The sequence below is a fragment of the Pan paniscus genome, chromosome 4 (assembly GCF_029289425.2).
Source record: "Pan paniscus chromosome 4, NHGRI_mPanPan1-v2.0_pri, whole genome shotgun sequence".
NCBI lineage: Eukaryota > Metazoa > Chordata > Mammalia > Primates > Hominidae > Pan > Pan paniscus.
This window is the reverse complement of record NC_073253.2, coordinates 134807229-134829118: the sequence shown is the minus strand read 5'-3', so window position 1 is coordinate 134829118 and position 21890 is coordinate 134807229. Positions and strand designations below refer to the sequence as shown.

At 48.1% G+C, this 21890-nt stretch overlaps 1 protein-coding gene across 1 annotated transcript in view; it reads right to left on the bottom strand.

Annotated features, from left to right (window-relative positions):
* UBE2D2 (ubiquitin conjugating enzyme E2 D2) overlaps window positions 1-7631 on the bottom strand; it is a 68494-nt gene extending 60863 nt beyond the window's left edge. Inside the window, exon 1 of the mRNA XM_003829199.5 lies at window positions 5901-7631. Within this exon, the coding sequence (XP_003829247.1) occupies window positions 5901-5924 (24 nt within the window). The 5' untranslated portion in view covers window positions 5925-7631. The remainder of the gene's footprint in view (window positions 1-5900) is intronic.
* Between the last annotated feature and the right edge of the window lie 14259 nt (window positions 7632-21890).

The window sequence follows — 21890 nt, the reverse complement described above, 5'->3', positions numbered from 1 at the left end:
CCTGTAGTCCCAGCTACTCGGGAGACTGAGGCAGGAGAATGGCGTGAACCCAGGAGGCAGAGCTTGCAGTGAGCCGAGATTGTGCCACTGCACTCCAGCCTAGGCAACAGAGCGAGACTCTGTCTCAAAAACAAAAAACAAAAAACAAAAAACTTAGCAAATTGGCTGGGCACAGTAGCTCATCCCTGTAATCCCAGCACTCTGGGAGGCCAAGGCGGGCAAATCACCTGAGGTCTCAAAAAAAAAAGCAAGTTAATTAGAATTGTATTTAAAAACTACTTAAGGCCGGGCACAGTGTCTCATGCTTGTATTCCCAGCACTTTGGGAGGCCGAGGCAGGTGGATCACAAGGTCAGGAGTTCGAGACCAGCCTGGCCAATATGGTGAAACCCCGTCTCTACCAAAAATACAAAAATTAGCTGGGCGTGGTGGTGCAAGCTTGTAGTCTCAGCTGCTCGGGAGGCTGACGCAGGAGAATTGCTTGAACCTGGGAGGCGGAGGTTGCAGTGAGCCGAGATCATGCCACTGCACTCCAGCCTGGGCGACAGAGCAAGACTCCGTCTCAAAAACAAACAAACAAGAAAACTTAATCTTACATAAAGAATTACTTTCAAACTTTTAAAAATACAGAAAGTATTGTTTAAATGACTTAATCTTTTTACACTCCTGATTACTTAATGAACCCCAATCCCTGGTTACTTTAATCCACATACTAAACTGATGTCGACCAAAAATGTGTATTTTGTTTTTTTGTTTTTTTTTTAAGTTGAATCGGTTGCCAAAAAATCTGGATTTGTGGCTTCTCTTTTTTTTTTTTTTGAATGGAAGATATCGCAACACTGGGCCCACAGATTTTAGCAATGGCAACATTTGCAGGGAGCTGGTTAGCAGTTGCCCTCATCTGATAGCACATGCATTTTCTAGCTCCCTCAAGTTCTCTCTGCTCACTTTGGTACCTGCCTGGCTTTTATAGACATCAGAGTTTGAAATCTTTTTTTTTGATTGTTTGTTTGAGACAGGGTCTCACTCTGTTGCATAGGCTGGAGTGTAGCGGCTTGATCACGGTTCACTGCAGCCTCTACCTCCCAGGCTCCCGAGATCCTCCCACCTCAGCCTCTACCTCCCAGGCTCCCGAGATCCTCCCACCTCAGCCTCCCACCTAGCTGGGACTACAGCCATCCACCACCATACCCAGCTAATTTTTTGTATTTTTTGTAAAGACCATGTTTCGTCATGTTGCTCAGACTGGTCTCGAACTCCTGAGCTCAAGCGATCTGCCCACCTGGGCCTCCCAAAGTGCTGGGATTACAGGCGTGACCCACTGTGCATGACCTGAAATCTTTATTTCATTGAGAACTTTGTCTTGAGACGCCTTAAAAGAAGCTAGCCATAGGCCGGGCACAGTGGCTTACACCTGTAATCCCAACACTTTGAGAGGCCGAGATGGATGGATCTCCTGAGGTCAGGAGTTCAAGACCAGCCTGGCCAACAGGGTGAAACCCTGTCTCTATTAAAAATACAAAAATTAGCTGGTCATGGTGGCGAGTGCCTGTAATCCCAGCTACTTGGGAGTCTGAGGCAAGAGAACTGCTTGACCCTGGGAGCCAGAGTTTGTAGTGAGCCAAGATCATGCCATTGCACTCCAGCCTGAGTGAGACTGTCTCAAAAAAAAAAAAGAAAAAGAAAAAAAATCTCTATCACAGAAATAGATCAAGTGATAATCCTGGCATTACTTTGTTTGAAAGCTATGTATGCCAAACGTTATCTGCAACTAGTAGGACACCATTAAAATGTACAATGCACTATTACTGTTAAGAAAAGCTTTTAGTATCCAACTCTGGTCAGTCTTCAACTCCTCAAAGAATCAAGATATTTATTTAGCCTTTTACCCTTCCCAAGAATAGAGAAATTAACCAAATACTTCAACATTACAGCACTCTAAGCGCACCAAAAAGCCTCCTACATCTGTATAGCAAAAGTAAAGAAGAAAAACAGGAAGCAAGTCAAAAAGGTCTCCGATCAGCCAAGGAAACCACACAGTTCACAGAGCACATGAAGCCCTCTTCAGTCAAGAGCCTACTGGATCTTATTTTAGACACAATTTTAATAAGCTCTGTGATCTGGTTTCTTAGCCCACAACAGATGAGATGCAGCCAACTGGAAAAGGGCTGGGGGTGGTGCTGCTAGAGGCAGGCACTCAAAGCATCAAAATCAAGGCTGAAGACCTAAAAAGTCAGCAGAAAACCTTAAAACATAGCAGGGTGGGGCCATGTGGTGTAGATACCAACAATCCCAAAGGATCCCAAGCCCTGCGCAGAACTACACACAATGTTCATAATGACCCTCTTTGCTATGCTCTGCTTATAGTACAGGTCAGGGGACCTTAAGACGTATATCAAAATAAAGTCCATCAAAAGCTTTTTCCAAAAAAGACATGGCATTTCAAAGACTGCCAAATTCACAGACATGAATAGCGTCCCTCTGTCAAAGAAACAAGATATTGAATTCCTGAAGATGTCACATGTCAAATGCAGTTTTTCTTAGAAAAATCTTATCAGAACCCAGATGTAGCAACTCATGACATTTAAGTCAAGAAGGTATTTAAGTAGAATTATTTTTTCAGGGAATGATAATTGGGAAGGTTCAAGATCAAGATCAATTATAGAAGCCAAGCAATGGGGATTCCACTGCAGACACATTACTAGGACAGAAGATAAGATAGAACTGATCTTATCCATGCCTAGGAAGTCAGCTATTCAACTTAAAATTGTGGTACAAAGAGTTTGGAAAAAAAAAAATTAATCTCCATTTTGTTTTCACAATCTTTTTGAGTGGTATACCAAAATAAACTTCATTTTTCTTATCACTGGCAGTCTCAGAGAAGTCAAGCCATACTTTGTGAAGAGCTCTAGGGAATAAACTAGGGGAAAATGGTTAATATTGAATTCTAAAAGTTCAGGCCAGGCCAGATGACGTGGCTCACATCTGCAATCCCAGCACTTTGGGAGGCCAAGGTCGGCAGAACACTTGAGTTCAGGAGTTCAAGACCAGCCTGGCCAACATGGTGAAACCCCGTCTCTACTAAAAATACAAAAATTAGCTGGGCATGGCGGCGGAGTGCCTGTAATCCCAGCTACTCCGGAGGCTGAGGCAGGAGAATCGCTTGAACCCAGGAAGCGGAAGTTGCAGTGAGCCAGGATAGCACCACTGCACTCCAGCCTGGGCGACAGAGGCAGACTGCGTCTCCAAAAAAAAAAAAGTTCAGGCCGGGCACGGTAGCTCACGCCTATAATCCCAACACTTTGGGAGGCTGAGGCAGGTGGATCACCGGAGGTCAGGAACTGGAAATCAGCCTGGCCAACATGGTGAAACCCCGTTTCTACTAAAAACACAAAAATTAGACAGGTGTGGTGGTGCGTGCCTGTAATCCCAGCTACTCGGGAGGCTGAAGCAGAAAAATCACTTGAACCCAGGAGGTGGAGGTTGCAGTGAGCCGAGATCGTGCCATTGCATTCCAGCCTGGGCGACAAGACTGAAACTCTATCCCCCAAAAAAGTTCAAATTATTTCTAAACTTGATTTTATTTAAAAAATCTTACAAAGGCATATTTTAGGGAAAATCCATTCTAGAAAATATGTAGCAACTCATAAGAAACTATATTACCAGAGCAAGTATTATTAATTAAAATGTATGTTTTATGTCAAAGAGATATTTCCCTCTCTGAAAAAGTCCGTTACACATATAATTCAATGTAGAGATTAAAGTCTACATTTCTTTTTTTTTGTTTTTTGAAAGGGAGTCTCGCCTGTGGCCCAGGCTGGAGTGCAGTGGCGCGATCTCGGCTCACTGCAAGCTCCGCCTCCCCGGTTCACGTCATTCTCCTGCCTCAGCCTCCCGAGTAGCTGGGACTACAGGCACGCGCCACCAAGCCCGGCTAGTTTTTTTTGTATATTTTAGCAGAGACGGGGTTTCACCGTGTTAGCCAGGATGGCCTCGATCTCCTGATCTCGTGATCCACCCACCTCAGCCTCCCAAAGTGCTGGGATTACAGGCGTGAGCCACCGCGCCCGGCAGGTCTACATTTCTTTATCTGTAAATTATCACACATTATACCCACTTGCTCTTTCTCAGGTTATAAAATAAGAGGACAAGCTTCTACAGGTATTTGATAACTTCCCAGTTAGATTCTATAAGGACCTAGCAATTCCTAAAAGCCTTTAAAATACATATGTATATATGTTTTTTGGATGACTACTCCTCAGTGTGCTCCCCTGCCCCTTAAATGGTTAAGACATCTTTGCTTAAGGTTCAAGCTTTATGGTATTTAACAAATACCATTTCATTTTAGTACAAGATTTATTGTCTAAAATCTGCCCTTCTTCATTTGTTAGAAATCAGAGTCAAAAGAAGTTAAGGAGCTAACCTAATTATAGTAACCAATGGGACTGATTCCACACTGTCTTTGAGCAAAAATGAAATGAGGACCAACCGCTGAGCTGAGGTGTTTAAATCATCAATCTGTATTCTGACTTAGTTTAAGACAAGCTAAAAACTGGTTCTCTTCCTCTTGCATCCCCATCCCATCATTCAGAATGGATAACCCCAGTACCTACTTCTAAGTAGCTACAGGTATAGGCCGTGTGCAGTGGCTGATTGATGCCTGTAATCCCAACACTTAAGGGAGGCAGAGATAGGAGGCTAGCTTGAGCCCAGGAGTTCCACACCAGCCTGGACAACACGGCAAGACCCCGTTCTCCACTAAAAGGAAAAAGATGTATTGAAGAAAAAAGTAGCTACCGGTTTAATATAGCCAATCTGAGTAGCCAAGTGAAACACCAAACAGAAATTAATAGTGGTGCCTCCCTACTTCTAAGAAAAAAAACATGAAAGTGGCACTAAGAGGTTACAACATCAGAAAGGGAAAAAAATAAATTTTAAGCCAACCTTATAGTCTAGATGTATTATTAGGAAAACCTCCTTATTGATAACTAAATAACCCTTCACTTTAAAGAGCAAAGAAATCCTTTTTAATACAAAATCTAGTAAAACCCCTTCCCAGTTAAGAGTCTCGGTAAACATATCACCTAATAGCGTCAAGTCCATTTTGCGAAGAGGCTGTGAAAGGAACTTTTGTATAATTTCTCTGGTGGTTTTCAATGTTCAGGTTTCTACCTCTACCTTTGCCAATGTACAGCTTTTCTATTAGATCCAATCCCGCAAAACGGAAGTGTTAGTTTCTAACTACATACAGCAACCTCAACGAATAAAATGATTCTCCCTCTACTTCCCTCCTCCCTCATTAAGTCACCTTTTTTTTTTTCTTCTGAACTTCCAACTCTTAACAGTTTCTGGACAAGCAGGGTGGACCGATGTGTGCTGCCACCCAAGAGGTAAGTGAACTCAGGATATACTTGTGGATCGGGCAAAACGGCTTCCTCTGTCCGCCCGAGCTCAGGCGGTTTTGTGGAGGGAGCTAGGTCAGGTGTGGGAGGAGGGAACAGAAATGGGGCGAGAAGCCCTTTCGACCTCTGTCGAAGGGGCCGCCCAACGCCCCAGCGCCCCCCTCGGCCCCAACCCCGCCATCCTGACCGGACAATGGCCCTCAAGTGCAGCGGCAGTCCCAGACTGGAGAGAAGCCCTAAGAGTCCACACCATGCGGGCCTGGAAGGGCAGCCGGGGAGGAACGCTGAGGCCGCGAGAGCACCTCCGGCCTAAGCGCGGGCTGCGCGCCGGGGCCTCCACGGGCGCCATCACTGGGAGTGGGGTATGGAGGCCGCCCCGCGGGGCCAGCACCGGCAGCAAGATCCAAGGAGGCCGCGAGCCCGACGGAGACTACGGCGGGAAGTGCAGGCCGCAGCCTGCTCAGCTGGCCAACCGCGCAGCCTACCTCCGGCGGCTTACCTTGTGGATTCTCTTCAGAGCCATGGTGGGAGGCGGGTGGCGGCGGCCCCCGGGGCGGGGACGGGGGCGGGGAAGGGACGGGGAAGGGGCTAGGGAGCCTGAGGCCGCCTCGGCGATCTCGGCCGGCAGGAAAAGATGGAGAGTTGAGGAAAGCGGGTCCGGCGGGACGGGCTGAGGGCCGGGGCCCACTCAGCTCCTGGGCCTGCCGCAGCGGTCACCGCATCACCCGGCGGCGGCCCCTTTATTCGCCGCCGCCCTAGCCGCCACCGCCGCCGCCGCCGTAGCTGCCTCTTCCTCCCAGGATCAGCGCCGCCTCCTCAGCCGCCGCAGATCCCTCCGCCAGAAAGCAAAAGCCCAAGCCTCGGGCTCGGCCGGCGTCTCTTGGTCGGACAGCCGGAGGGATTGCCTGTCTTCCTCCCTGCTGCAGGTGGACCGAGGGACGCGCGGGCGGGCGGGCTGCGCCGCCGGGGTGGGGCCGTCGGAGCACGGGGTGGGCCCGACCGAGGGGCAGGTCGGGAGGCGCGGGGATTGGCGGGCCAGGGGAGGGAGGGCCGAGCCGCGCCGGCGGCGGAGGGATATGGGCCGCCCCTGTGAGTAAGTACGCACCGCCGTCGCCGCCACGGCCGCGGAGGGCGTGATGCTGCGAAGCCCTGGGCGGAGATCTCGCGAGATCTAGAGCGCGAGTTCTGCAGGCTCCAGCGCCGCGACCGTTGACTTCATTGCTGATGGAAACCCACGCGCGTGTCACAAAAGATCAATAAATATTAAAAGGCGAATGTTGTCCAGATCTCACGACCGTCCCCGTACTAGTCCCGGGAGGAGGCACTTAGGCCCACTGCAGCGCTCCTGAAGGAGGAAGGGACTTGGCCAAGGTCACAGAGCTCTTCTGAAGTCCTGGGACTTAGCACATCTCTTTCCAGAGGTCGCGTGGCTACAGCTCGGGCACCTGCCACGAGGGAGATGTCTCAAAGCCGCTCGGGTTGCAGTGAGATTGGCCTTCCGGACCAAGGCCCCAGATGGAGAGGATTTGAATGTTGTGTTCTCAGCCACTGGCATGTGTGCCTTCGAGGTGTCCAGACCCTGCTCAGCTTAGTGAATTGCAAATTGTTACAAGCAAGCACTGTACCAGCTGCGTCAGAAAAAAAATCACAGTGTGTGCCCCAAATAGTTAAAACCAACGGCTGGGCGCGGTGACTCACCCCTGTAATCTCAGCACTTTGGGAGGCTGAGGCTGGCGCATCACCTAAGGTCAAGAGTTCGAGACCAGCCTGGCCAACATGGTGAAACCCCATCTCTACTAAAAATACAAAAATTAGGCCGGGCACGGTCACTCACGCCTGTAATCCCAGCACTTTGGGAGGCCAAGGCAGGCGGATCACGAGGTCAGGAATTCGAGACCAGCCTGGCCAACACAGTGAAACCCCTTCTGTACTAAATATACAAAAATTACCCGGGCATGGTGGCAGGCGCCTGTAGTTCCAGCTACTCGGGAGGCTGAGGCAGGAGAATGACGTGAACCGGGGAGGCGGAGGTTGCCGTGAGCCGAGATCACGCCAGTTCACTCCAGCCTAGGCAACAGCAAGAATGCGTCTGAAAAAAAAAAAAATAGCCGAGAGTGGTGGCGGGTTCCTGTAAATCCAGCTACTGGGGAGGCTGAGGCAGGAGAATCGCTGGAACCCAGGAGGCAGAGGTTGCAGTGAGCCGAGAGCACGCCATTGCACTCCAGCCTGGGCGACGAGCAAAACTCCATCTCCAAAAAAAAAAAAAAACCAACCTCGTGCTCCGGATACCCATCAGGAGGGTCCGCTGAAAATCAAACCTAGAATATTTGGAATTGTTTTTTTAGGAGATGGAGACAAAAAGCTAAATCACTGAGCACCTACCCTGTGCCCAGCCCTACACCATAACTGGTGTAAGATACGGAGCCAAGCCAGGGCTGGAGGCCTTACACAGGAGAATAGTAAAGAATATTTTGCTGGGAGGTAATGCCCACATTCTGAAATCTACCCCTGGCGTTTTCTGATTCTAAATGTCTCCTTTTCGCTACATCCAGAAAGGACCTTGCAGATCATTGATTCTAGCTCCTGAATTTATAGAGAAGAAAAAACTGGAGCCCAACTAAGGGAAGGATCTTGCCAAAAGCCACACAGTAGGTGAGTGGCAAAGCTCATACTGCCTCACCTACTGAGAAGATTGGACCATTAGGACAGAAGCACCGTGCACCCAGTGAGAGAAAAATGTATCCAGTGGTTCAGGGTGGGTATAGTTGAGGTTGAGGGTAAAATGGAACATCTCACAGCCCCAGATATTTTCTTCCTAAGAAATGTGATGGGAGGGGTAAAAAAATCTCCACTGGACAGATTTTTTTTTTTTTTTTTTTTTTTTTTGAGACGGAGTCTCACTCTGTCGCCCAGGCTGGAGTGCGGTGACGCTATCTCGGCTCACTGCAAGCTCTTCTCCCGGGTTCAGGCCATTCTCCCGCCTCAGCCTCCCGAGTAGCTGGGACTACAGGCACCTGCAAGCACGCCCGGGTAATTTTTTTGTATTTTTAGTAGAAACGGGATTTCACCTTGTTAGCCAGGATGGTCTCAATCTCCTGACCTCGTGATCCGCCCGCCTCGGCCTCCCAAAGTGCTGGGATTACAGGCGTGAGCCACCGCGCCCGGCCGACAGATTTTTTTTTTAAAGTTATTCTCAATAATAATTTTTGTATTAGAAAAGCTCCTGGACACGCCTGTAATCTCAGTAATTTGGGAGGCTGAGGCGGGAAGATCACTTGAACTCAGGAGTTCCAGACCAGCCTGGGCAATATAGAGGGACTTCATCTCTACAGAAGATTGTAAAAATTAGTCAGGTATGGTAGCACCCACCTGTGGTCCCAGCTACTTGGGAGGCTGAGGTGGGGAGGATAGCTTGAGCCTGGGTGGTCAAAACTGCAGTGAGCCGTGGTGGTTCCACTGCGCCTCAGGTGTGGTGACAGAGCAAGATCCTCTCTTAAAAAAAAAGCAATATATATTTGTTGTAAGACATACCTATAAGTAAAGGAAGGAAATAAAAGTCACCCACACTCTCATCATCCAATAATTAACCATTTTTGACATTTGGTTAATGTCCTTCTAGTCTTTTTTTCCCTTACATATAAATATCAATACATTTTTTCTTTGAAAAATGTGGGGTCATTGCATAATACTGTTTGGTAATCTACCTTGAAAATAAACAATATATCGGCTGGGTGCGGTGGCTCACGCCTGTAATCCCAACACTTTGGGAGGCCGAGGCGGGCGGATCACGAGGTCAGGAGATCAAGACCATCCAGGCTAACACGGTGAAACCCCGTCTCTACCAAAAATACAAAAAATTAGCCGGGCTTGGTTGGCGGGCGCCTGTAGTCCCAGCTACTCAGGAGGCTGAGGCAGGAGAATGGCGTGAACCCGGGAAGCGGAGCTTGCAGTGAGCTGAGATCGCGCCACTGCACTCCAGTCTGGGCAACAGAGCAAGACTCTGTCTCAAAAAACAAATAAGAAAATAAACAACATATCGTGAATTTTCCTGTTTCAAATATTTCTACCTTATTTTAATGGCTGTGTATTCTAGCATATAAATGTACCATATTTATTTAACTGGTCACATTCTGGGGAACATTTGTTTCCCATTTTTACTATTAAAATAATGCTGTGGTAAATATCCTAGCTATCCTATAGTTCATCTTTTTTCTTTTTTTTTCTTGAGATGGGGTCACTGTCTCTCCCTCAGGCTGGAGTGCAGTGGTACACGTCAGCCTCCAACTCCTGGCTCAAGTCATCTTCCCACTTCAGCCCGCTGAGTAGCTGGAACTATAAGCTGGAGCCACCATGCCTGGCTAATTTTTATTTATTTTTTGTAGAAACAGGATCTTTTTTTAAAAAAAATCATATGACTCTTCTTGATAAACAGACTCTTAATCTTTATACAGCTCTAAGAGTGCCTTAGGATAAACTCCTAGAAATGAAACTGCAGCATCAACAGATATGCAGATTTTTGCATCTGTGTTCATGAGGGATATTGGTTTGTTTGTTTATTTATTTATTTATTTATTGAGACAGACTCTCACTCTATTGCCCAGCCTGGAGTGCAGTGGTGCGATCTCGGCTCACTGCAGTCTCCGTCTCCGGGTTCAAGTGATTCTCCTGCCTTAGCCTCCCAAGTAGCTGGGATACAGGTGTGCACCACAACGCCTGGCTAATTTTTGTATTTTTTAGTAGAGACAGGGTTTCACCATGTAGGCCAGGCTGGTCTCGAACTCCAGACCTCAGATGATCTGCCCGCCCCGGCCTCCCAAACTGCTGGGATTGCAGGTGTGAGCCACTGCATCCAGCTGGGATATTGATTTATAATTTTCTTTTTTTGTAATATCTTCACCAAATTTTCATATCAAGGTTCAGCACTTGGGGAAGCCGAGGCTGGTGAATCACCTGAGGTCAGGAGTTCAAGACTGACCTGGCCAACATGGTGAAACCTGTCTCTACTAAAAAAAAAATACAAAATTAGCCAGGCGTGGTGGTGCTGCCTTTAATCCCAGCTACTTGGGAGGCTGAGGCAGGAGAATCACTTGAACCCAGGAGGCGGAGGTTGCAGTGAGTCAAGATTGCACCATTGCACTCCAGCCTGGGCAACAAGAGCAAAACTCAGTCTCAAAAAAGAAATAAAAGTTGGCTGGGCACAGTGACTCATACCTGTAATCCCAGCACTTTGGGAGGCCGAGGCAGGTGGATCACCTGAGATCGGGAGTTCGAGACCAGCATGACTAACATGGAGAAACCCCGTCTCTACTAAAAATACAAAATTAGCTGGGCATGGTAGCGCATGCCTGTATTCCCAGCTACTTGGGAGGCTGAGGAAGGAGAATCGCTTGAACTTGGGAGGTGGAGGTTGCGGTGAGCCAAGATCGTGCCATTGCATTCCAGCCTGGGCAACAAGAGAGAAACTCTGTCTCAAAAAAAAAAAAAAATTAGCCAAGCGTGGTGGCATATGCCTATAATCACAGCTACTCGGGAGGCTGAGGCAGGAGAATCACTTGATCCCAGGAGGCGGAGGTTGCCGTGAGCCAAGATCTCACCATTGCACTCCAGCCTGGACAACAAGAGCAAAACTCCATCTCAAAAAAAAAAAAAAAAAAGAAAAGAAAAAAGTAACAAAAAAAGAAGTTAGCTATTAGAGGCTGGGCACGGTGGTTCATGCATGTAATCCCAACACTTTGGGAGGCCGAGGCAGGTGGATCACCTGAGGTCAGGAGTTCGAGACCAGCCTGGCCAACATGGCAAAACCCCGTCTCTACTAAAAATACAAAAAAAAAGTTAGCCGGGCGTGGTGGTGCACACCTGTAATCCCAGCTGCGCGGGAGACTGAGGCAGGACAATTGCTTGAACCCAGGAAGGGGAGGCTGCAGTGAGCCCAGATAACGCCACTATACGCCAGTCTGGGCAACAGAGTGAGACTCCGTCTCAAAAAAAAAAAAAAGTTAGCTATTAGAGCTTATATTAGAGGCTAATCTATTTATTTGGAAAAGTAAGCTTTGTCAGTTTGTAGTAACTCATTTTTTTCATGGCCAAAAGTGGGAACAGTGGTTTATCCAAGGAATTATACTTGATTTTACATTCCTTTTGTACTGTTGTTCTCTCTCATTAATGTAATTAGATTTGGGATGTGTTCTGCTTACCAGCATTTATTCTATTGTTGGGATCTGGCACCATATCCATGCCCCACTTCATTGAAATTGCTAAGTAAAAAAATGACAGTAGCTTTGCCACTTACTTCCTGTAACACTTTATGTTTATTAGCAGTCTGGTTTTAGCCTAAAAGTCACAACTTTTTTGAAAGTTTTCCCTAACCAGTCACCCCAGATTAGGCACATGCCTCTAGGTTAGAGTCCTGTCACCAGAGATTGATCACACTTGATTGTAATTGTTAAACAACTGTCTCATTCAATAGACTGTCAGTTTCTGGAGGGCAGAGATCTTGTCTCTGTTGTTCCTCTTTTAATCCCCAGTGTCTAGCATCTCAGAGACACTTGTTGAATGAATTCATGAACGACTGGCTGAATAATGAGCAATTCATGAAAAAACACTTTGTATTCACAGGTTTTGGGTAAGACAGTAGCTCCCTTAAAACACACACACACTCTTCATGGTATGTCACAGAACTACAGTCTACACTCAGTGCAAAGAGTTTCAAAATCCAGTAGGAAGGACAAATATTGTCCCTCTTCTATCCTTGGAGAAGATATTGTGCAAGTGTGGAGTTCCCCTGGAGAAATATTATTTTTCTTTTTTTGAGATGGAGTTTCACTCTTGTTGCCCAGGCTGGAGTGCAATGGCACGATCTTAGCTCACTGCAACCTCTGCCTCATGGGTTGAAGCAATTCAAGACCTGCCTTAGCCTCCTGGGTAGCTGGGATTACAGGCACCCACCACCACATCCAGCTAATTTTTTGTAATTTCAGTAGAGATGGGGTTTCACTATATTGGCCAGGCTGGTCTCGAACTCCTGACTTCAGACGATCCACCCGCCTCAATCTCCCAAAGTGCTAGGATTACAGGTGTGACCTCCCCCCTCCCCCGCCGGTGAAATATTCTAAAAGGAGAATAAGATGGTATGCACACTTGTGCTTTTTCCCATACCAAGGTCAGTGGTGCTGAGAGCCGTGTAGTACAATGATACAGTGGTGTATCTGGAATTGGTGGGTTCTTGGTCTCACTGACTTGAAGAATGAAGCCCCAGACTCTCGTGATGAGTGCTATAGTTCTTAAAGATGGTATGTCCGGAGTTTGTTCCTTCTGATGTTCAGACGTGTTCGGAGTTTCTTCCTTCTGGTGGATTTGTGGTCTCCCTGGCTTCAGGAGTGAAGCTGCAGACTTTCACAGTGAGTATTACAGCTCTTAAGGCAGCGCGTCTGGAGTTATTCATTCCTCCCATGGGTTCATGGTCTCGCTGGCCTCAGGATTGAGGCTGCAGAGCTTCACGAAGAGTGTTACAGCTGGTAAACTCAGTGTGTACCCAAAGAGTGAGCAGCAGCAAGTTATCTCAAAGATCAAAAAAACGAAACTCCCATAGCGTGGAAGAGAACCTGAGCCAGTTGCCACTACTAGCGCAGGCAGCCTGCTTTTATTCCCTTTTCTGACCCCACCCACATCCTGCTGATTGGCCCATTTGCAGAGAGCTGATTGGTCCATTTTACAGATCGCTGATTGGTTCATTTTACAGACAGCTGATTGGTCTGTTTTGACAGGGTGCTGATTGGTGCATTTACAATCCCTGAGCTAGGCGCAGAGTGTTGATTGCTGTATTTACAATCCTCCAGCCTGAGGTAAAAGTTCTCCAAGTCCCCACTAGATTAACTAGACACAGAGCACTGATTGGTGCATTTACAAACCTTGAGCTAGACACAGGGTGCTGATTGGTGTATTTACAATCCTTTAGCTAGACATAAAGGTTCTCCAAGTCCCCACTAGATTAGACACAGAGCACTGATTGGTGCATTTACAAACCTTGAGCTAGACACAGGGTGCTGATTAGTGTGTTTACAAACCTTGAGCTAGACACAGAGTGCTAACTGGTGTATTTACAATCCTTTAGCTAGACATAAAGTTTCTCCAAGTCCCCACCAGATTAGCTAGATAGAGTGCTGATTGCTGCATCCATGAACCCTGAGCTAGACACAGAGTGCTGATTGGCGCATGTACGCTCCTCCAGCTAGACATAAAAGTTCTCCAAGTCCCCACCCAACTCAGGAGCCCAGCTGGCTTCGCCTAGTGGATCCTGTGCCGGGGCCAGGGCGGAGTTGCCCGCTAGTCCTGCTCTGCGCAGCCGCACTCCTCAGCCCTTGGGCAGTCGATGGGATGGGGCGCCGCGGAGCAGGGGGTGGCGCCCCGTCGGGGAGTCTCCAGCCCCGCGAGCACACGGTGCGGGGGGAGGGTGTTTGGGCATGGCGGGCTGCAGATCCCTAGCCCTGCCCTGCGGGCAGGTGCCGAGGCCCGGCGAGAATTTGAGCGCAGAGCAGGTGGGCCTGCAGTGCTGGGGGACCCAGTGCACCCTCCGCAGCGGCTGGCCCGGGTGCTAAGCCCCTCACTTCCTGGGCCCGCGGCGCCAGTCGGCCACTCGGAGTGCGGGGCCGCCAAGACCCCGCGCACCCGGAACTCGCGCTGGCCCGCAAGTGCCACGCGCGCAGCCCCAGTTCCTGCCTGGGCCTCTCCCTCCACACCTCCCCGCAAGCAGAGGGAGCTGGCTCCAGCCTCGGCTAGCCCAGAGAGGGGCTCCCGCAGTGCAGCGGCGGGCTGAAGGGCTCCTCAAGCGCAGCCAGAGTGGACGCCGAGGCCGAGGAGGCGCCCAGAATGAGTGAGGGCTGCTAGCACGTTGTCACCTCTCAGTGGTTTAGAACCAGGGCTTTTAAGACCGGGCACAGTGGCTCACACCTGTAACCTAGCACTTTGGGAGGCAGAGGCAGGCGGATCATGATGTCAGGAGTTCGAAACCTGCCTAACCAACATGGCAAAACCCCGTCTCTACTAAAAATACAAAAAATTAGCTGGGCATGGTGGCACGCGCCTGTAATCCCAGCTACTCAGGAGGCTGAGGCAGGAGAATCGCTTGAACCCGGGAGACGGAGGTTGCAGTGAGCCGAGATCGCACCACTGCACTCCAGCCTGGGCAAAAGAGTGAGACTCCATCTAAAAAAAAAGAAAAAAAAAAAGAACCAGGGCTTTGAAGTCAGTGGGTTCAAGCCCTACTCTGCTATTTATTAGGCCATACTGTGAAGTTTGGACAAGTTTCTTGACTTCTTGAAACCTGGTTTTTCTCATTAGTAAAATGGAGATAATGTTAGCATATTCATAGATTGTGAGGTTAAATAACAAGTGGTGTGTATAAAGTTCGTGGTGTGAAGGAAATGCTCGATAAATATTGATAATGACGATAATGATGATGATGATGATTTTTGTGAGAAAAGAGGGATTATAAAAGACTGCTCCTAGCCAACCTTTTGCCCATGAGGGAAATCTACAGGCTCAGTCCTTGTGAAGCTGGGGTTTTGGGTTCCCAGAGGCCTCAACCACTCCTTTTCCTGTGATCTTGTGTCTGGGATGACAGTGCATCAGCAGAGGATGGATCGTTTCCTGCAGGCTCAGCCCACACTCCGTGTAGCAATCTTGGGGGATTTCTGTCTGGAAAACAGTCTGGCGGTTCAATCCACAGACAGTCCCCCAACCTTCCTCTATATCTTATAGAGGAGGTGGGAAAACGAGGAACACTTGAATGAGAGGCCGTGCATATACGAGTTGCCTACAAAATCTGTCATTTTTGGAGGTATTATTTGAAGGGAACGTTTATTTATTTATTTATTTATTTTGAGACAGAGTCTTCCTTTGTCATCCAGGCTGGAATGCAGTGGTGCAATTGTAGCTCACTGCAACCTTGATCTCCTGGGCTCAAACCATCCTCCTGCTTCGGCCTCCTAAAGTGCTAGGATTACAGACGTGAGCCACCACACCCAGCCATTAAATTTATAATGAAACTTTGGCCAGGCTCGGTGGCTCACGCCTGTAATCCCAACGCTTTGGGAGGCTGAGGCTGGCAGATCATCTGAGGTGGGGAGTTCGAGACCAGCCTGGCCAGCATGGTGAAACACTGTCTTTACTAAAAATACAAAAATTAGCTGGGTGTGGTGGCAGGCGCCTGTAATCCCAGCTACTCGGGAAGCTGAGGCAGGAGAATCACTTGAACCTGACAGGCAGAGGTTGCAGTGAGCCAAGATCACACCATTGCACTCCAGCCTGGGCAACAGAGTGAGACTCCGTCTCAAAAAAATAAATAAATAAATAAATAAATAAAATAAAATTAGCCGGGTGTGGTGGCAGGCACCTGTAATTCCAGCTTCTCGCTACTTGGAAGGCTGAGGTAGAGAACTGCTTGAACCCAGGAGGTGGTGGTTGCAGTGAGCCGAGATCATGTCACTGCACTCCAGCCTGGGTGACAGGCAAGACTCCATCTCAAAAACAAAAAAAAAAGCCAGGCATGGTGGCCCACGCATGTAATCCCAGCACTTTGGGAGATTGAGCTGGGTGGATCACGAGGTCAAGAGATTGAGACCATCCTGGCCAATACGGTGAAACCGCGTCTCTACTAAAAATACACGGCATTTTCTGTTCTTGTCTTTACAAATTATCCCCTGACTCATGATAGATACATGACTTGGCCACATCCTTTGCTGTGTGAGCCACTTTTTTTTTGAGACAGAGTCTCGCTCTGTCACCCAGGCTGGAGTGCAGTGGTGCGATCTCAGCTCACTGCAAGCTTCGCCTCCCAGGTTCACGCCATTCTCCTGCCTCAGCCTCCCGAGGAGCTGGGACTACAGGCGCCCGCCACTACGCCTGTCTAATTTTTTTGTATTTTTAGTAGAGACGGGATTTCACCGTGTTAGCCAGGATGGTCTTGATCTCCTGACCTCGTGATCCGCCCGTATCAGCCTCCCAAAATGCTGGGATTACAGGCGTGAGCCACCTTGCCCGGCCGGCAGGAGAATCTCTTGAAGCCGGGAGAAGGAGGTTGCAGTGAGCCAAGATCACGCCATTGCACTCCAGCCTGGGTCACAAGAGCAAAACTCTGTCAAAAAAAAAGAAAGAAAGAAAGAAAGAAAATTTAAGGCCAGGCACGGTGGCTCACGCCTGTAATTCCAGCACTTTGGGAGGCTAAGGTGGGTGGATCACTTGAGGTCAAGATTTCGAGACCAGTCTGGCAAACATGGTGAAACTCCATCTCTACTTAAAAAAATACAAAAATTAGCTGGGCGTGGTGGTGCATGCCTGTAATCCCAGCTACACATGGGGCTGAGGGAGAATAATCACATGAACCTGGGAAGTGGCGGTTACAGTGAGCTGAGATCTCACCACTGTACTCCAGGCTGGGTGACAGAGCAAGACTCTGTTTCAAACAAAAGAAAATTTAGGCCAGGCACAGTCGGCTCACGCCAGTAATCCCAGCACTTTGGGAGGCCGAGGCAAGTGGTTCATGAGGTCAGGAGTTCAAGACCAGCCTGGCCAATATGGTGAAACCCTGTCTCTACTAAAAATGCAAAAATTAGCCAGGCAGCCAGGCTCAGTGGCTCATGCCTGTAATCCCAGCATTTGGGAGGCCGAGGCGGGTAGATCACAAGGTCAGGAGTTCAAGACCAATCTGGCCAAGATGGTGAAGCCCCATCTCTACTAAAAATATAAAAATTAGTTGGCCGTGGTGATGCATGCCTGTAATCCCAGCTACACGGGGGCTGAGGCGGAAGAATCACTTCAGCCTGGGAGGTGGAGGTTACAGTGAGCCGAGATGGAGATCGCAACACTGTACTCCAGCCTGGGCGACAGAGCAAGACTCTGTTTAAAAAAGAAAAAGAAAAAGAAAATTTAGGCCCGGCTCAGTGGCTCATGCCTGTAATCCCAGCACTTTGGGAAGCCAAGGAGGGCGGATCATGAGGTCAGGAGTTCAAGACCAGCCTGGCCAACATGGTGAATCCTCGTCTCTACTACAAATACAAAAATTAGACGGGCATGGTGGTGGGCAGCTGTAATCCCAGCTACTTGGGAGGTTGAGGCAGGAGAATCGCTTGAAGCCAGAAGAAGGAGGTTGCAGTGAGCCAAGATCACGCCATTGCACTCCAGCCTGGGTGACAAGAGCAAAACTGTCTCAAAAGAAAAAAATAAAAAGAAAGAAATAGAATTTAAGGCCAGGCACGGTGACTCACGCCTGTAATCCCAGCACTTTGGGAGGCTGAGGCAGGTGGATCACTTGAGGTCAGGAGTTCGAGACCAGCCTGGCCAACATGGTGAAACCCCATCTCTACTTAAAAAAATACAAAAATTAGCTGGGCATGGTGGTACATGCCTGTAATCCCAGCTACACAGAGGGCTGAGGCAGAATAGTCACTTGAACCTGGGAGATGGAGGTTACAGTGAGCGGAGATCACACCACTGTACTGCAGCCTGGGCGACAGAGCAAGAATCTGTTTCCAAAAAAAAAAATTTAGGCTGGGCTCAGTGTTTCACGCCAGTAATCCCAGACCTTTGGGAGGCTGAGGCGAGTGGATCAGGAGGTCAGGAGTTCAAGACCAGCCTGGCCAAGATGGTGAAACCCTGTCTCTACTAAAAATACAAAAATTAGCTGGGCGTGGTGGGTGGTGCCTATAATTCCAACTACTCGGGAGGCTGAGGCAGAGAACTACTTGAACCCGGGAGGCGGAAGTTGCAGTGAGCCTAGATCGCACCATTGTGCTCCAGCCTGGGCAACAGAGCGAGACTCCACCACAAAAAAAATTAAAAAAAAAAAAAGAAAATTTAAAATCTGGTAACACGCAATAGTAAAAAAAAAAAAAAAAATAGAAGACAAAGCTGAGAGCAGTGGCATATGCTTATAGTCTCAGCTACTCTAGAGGCTGAGGCAGGAGGATACCTTGAGTTCAGGAATTCAAGTCCGGCCTGTGCAACATAGAGACCCCTATCATATCTAAAAATAATAAAATTGAAGACAATCTATCCATCAATTGGGAAAAGTTAATTAGATTACCATAATTAATACTATGGAATACTATTCCACCGTAAAAAGCGTGAGTTAGATCGAGTTAGATCTGTATGTCCCTATGGAAGAACTACCACAGCATTGTTGAGTTAAGAAAGCAGGCCAGGTGCAGTGGCTCACGCCTGAAATCCCAGCACTTTGGAAGGCCAAGGCGGGTGGATCACGAGGTCAAAAGATCGAGACCATCCTGGCCACCATGGTGAAACCCCATCTCTACTAAAAGTACAAAAAAAAATTAGCCGGGCGTGGTGATGCACACCTGTAGTCCCAGCTACTTGGGAGGCTGAGGCAGGAGAATCACTTGAACCTGGGAGGCAGAGGTTGCAGTGAGCCGAGATTGCGCCACTGCACTCCAGCCTGGCAAAAGAGCGAGACTGTCTAAAAAAAGAAAAAAAAAAAGCAAACTACAGTATAAAGTGGGTTACAGAAAGTCTCAATGATGTATTCATATGTAAAAAATTAAAGGAGCTGCACACTTAAATGTGCACTATTTATTGTAAGTTATACCTCAATAAAAGGTTTTCTTTAATCTTCATAAAATTTTGGGGGGGGGGGTGTGTGTGTGTGGTTAGAATGCAGTAGCTCGGCAGGGCGCAGTGGCTCACGCCTGTAATACCAGCACTTGGGAGGCTGAGGTGGGTAGATCACCTGAGGTCAAGAGTTCAAGGCCAGCCTGGCCAACATGGTGAAACCCTGTCTCAACTAAAAGTACAAAAAAATTAGCTGAGCATTGTGGTGGACGCCTGTAATCCCAGCTACTTTGGGAGGCTGAGGCAGGAGAATCGCTTGAACCTGGGAGGTGGAGGTTGCGGTGATCCGAGATCGCGCCATTGCACTCCAGCCTGTGCGACAAGAGCCAAACTCTGTCTAAAAAAAAAAAAAAAAATTGCAGTGGCTCACACCTGTAATCCCAGCACTTTGTGAGGCTGAGGTGGGAGGACTGCATGAGTTCCAGACCAGCCTGGGTAACGTCTCAAGACCTCATCTCTATTAAAAAAAAAAAAGAAAGAAAGAAAGAAAGAAAAAAAGATCTAGACAGATGAGTAACACATTTTTAACAGCAGTTACTTAGTTATCCCTGTGCAATTGCATGAGAAAGTGAAGGAAGATTCTTTCACTTTTTGCTTTATACTCTGTCACATTATTTACAGTTTAAATAAGCATATTTTGCTTTTGTTATCAACAACAAATAAATAGGAAAAAAAATCCTTTGTCTTCTGTGGGGTTCCCTAAATCACTCCATTGACATTCTTGCTGCCTTCAATGGCTCTCTGTGGGAAAAGAAAATGAAGTGAACACCTGTCAAAGGCTTCATGCAAATTGTGCCTACTCCAGATAATGTGATTGCTGATTTCCCTCTAATTTACATTAAGGAAATTGAACTTTTGGTTGAAGTCGGTCTTCTTTGAAGAAGGAAGCAGACGACATTTAATGCTATGGGCCTATTGTCACTTCAGCACTGCTCTCAGGAAAGAATTGGGATCTGGTGGCAAAGATCGGCGTGAACCATATCACTTTTTAAATGCCTAAAGGCTGGTTTTGAGAGGCAGCTAGTGAGAAAGCTGCCTCTGCAGCCAGGCCCCTCCCTGGCGGCCCGAGGCTCCGTCCGGTCCCCCGTGTCGTCGCTGGGGCAGCTGGCGCCCTCCGGCGAGGTAAGGCCAGGACCAACCGGAACAGCGCCCTTCCTCTGCAGCCCGCCTACTGACGTGCAATCCAGGATCTACGTGGGTATAGAGGGAAGCTGGGCCCACGGAAGGCAGAATGGCCAAAGAGATGGATATAAAGTGGAGCGGGGAAAGGAGGACACCCTAACAGTTTGGCAGCTCACTGTGCCAAGCGTTCATCTTCCAGAATAATGTAACTAATGTAGGGTATATGTTCTCCATTAGTTCATAAAGGAGGGGTGTCACACAAAGTTTACCTTCTTCCCCCAGCCCCATGAAAATTTCTTTAATATTTTTGTTTAATTTAAAGAGTAACATATGCCAGGCACGGTGGCTCACGCCTGTAATCCTAGCACTTTGGGAGGCTGAGGCAGACGGATCACGAGGTCAGGAGTTCGAGACCAGCCTGATCAACATGGTGAAACCTCGTCTCTACTAAAAATACAAAAATTAGCCAGGCATGGTGGCGCGCGCCTGTAGTCCCAGCTTCTCAGGAGGCTGAGGCAGGAGAATCGCTTGAACCTGGGAGGCAGAGGTTGCAGTGAGCTGAGATCAGGCCACTGCACTCCATCCTGGACGACAGAGCGACTCCGTCTCAATGAACAAATAAAAAGTTACATATGTTTGTGTAAACTATTAAAACAACACAGAAACAAACCCATACAGTTGGCTTATTTTACTTAGCATGATGTCTTCTAGGTTCATCTATGTTGTAGCATGTGTAGAATTTATTTCCTTTTTAAGTCTGAATTATATGGATATTTATTATGTTTATCCCTTCATCTGCTGATGGACACTTGGGTTACTTCTACCTTTTGGCTATTGTGAGTAATGCTGCTATGAACCTGAGTGTTCTATAAAGAACTTTTATTTGTCAAAACTATGTCATGCCATGCCAGGCGTGGTGGCTGACCCCTGTAATCCCAGCACTTTGGGAGGCTGAGGCAGGCTGATGATTTGAGGTCAGGGGTTTGAGACCAGCCTAGCCAACACGGCAAAACCCCATCTCCACTAAAAATACAAAAATTAGGCACATATGCTTGCTTGAACCCAGGAGGCGGGGTTGCAGTGAGCCAAGATCCTGCCACTGCACTCCAGCCCAAGGTGAAAGAGTGAGACTCTATCTCCACAAAACAAAACAAAACAAAACAAACTGTATCATGCCATAGGTTAACAAAAATAGTAGGTTAGGGAGTTTCTCTTAATAGAATTCTTCCAGGCTGAGTGTGGTGGCTCATGCCTGTAAGCCTGTTTCTCTACCACTCTACCTTCCCAGGAATAACTATCACTAACAAATGGTACTCGTCAATTCACACTTTTTGTTGTTGTTGTTGAGACGGAGTCTCGCTCTGTCGCCCAGGGTGGAATGCAGTGACACCATCTCAGCTCACTGCAACCTCCGCCTCCCAGGTTCAAGCAATTCTCCTGCCTCAGCCTCCTGAGTAGCTGGGATTACAGGCGCACGCCACCATGCCCGGCTACTTTTTGTATACTTAGTAGAGATGGGTTTTTGCCATGTTGGCCAGGCTGGTCTTGAACTCCTGACCTCAGGCGATCTGCCCACCTCAGCCTCCCAAAGTGCTGGGATTACAGTTGTGTGCCACCATACCCGGCTAATTTTTGTATTTTTAGTAGAGACAGGGTTTCACCATGTTGGCCAGGCCAGTCTCCAACTCCTGAACTCCAGTGATCCGCCATCCTCAGCCTCCCAAAATGCTGGGATTACAGGTGTGAG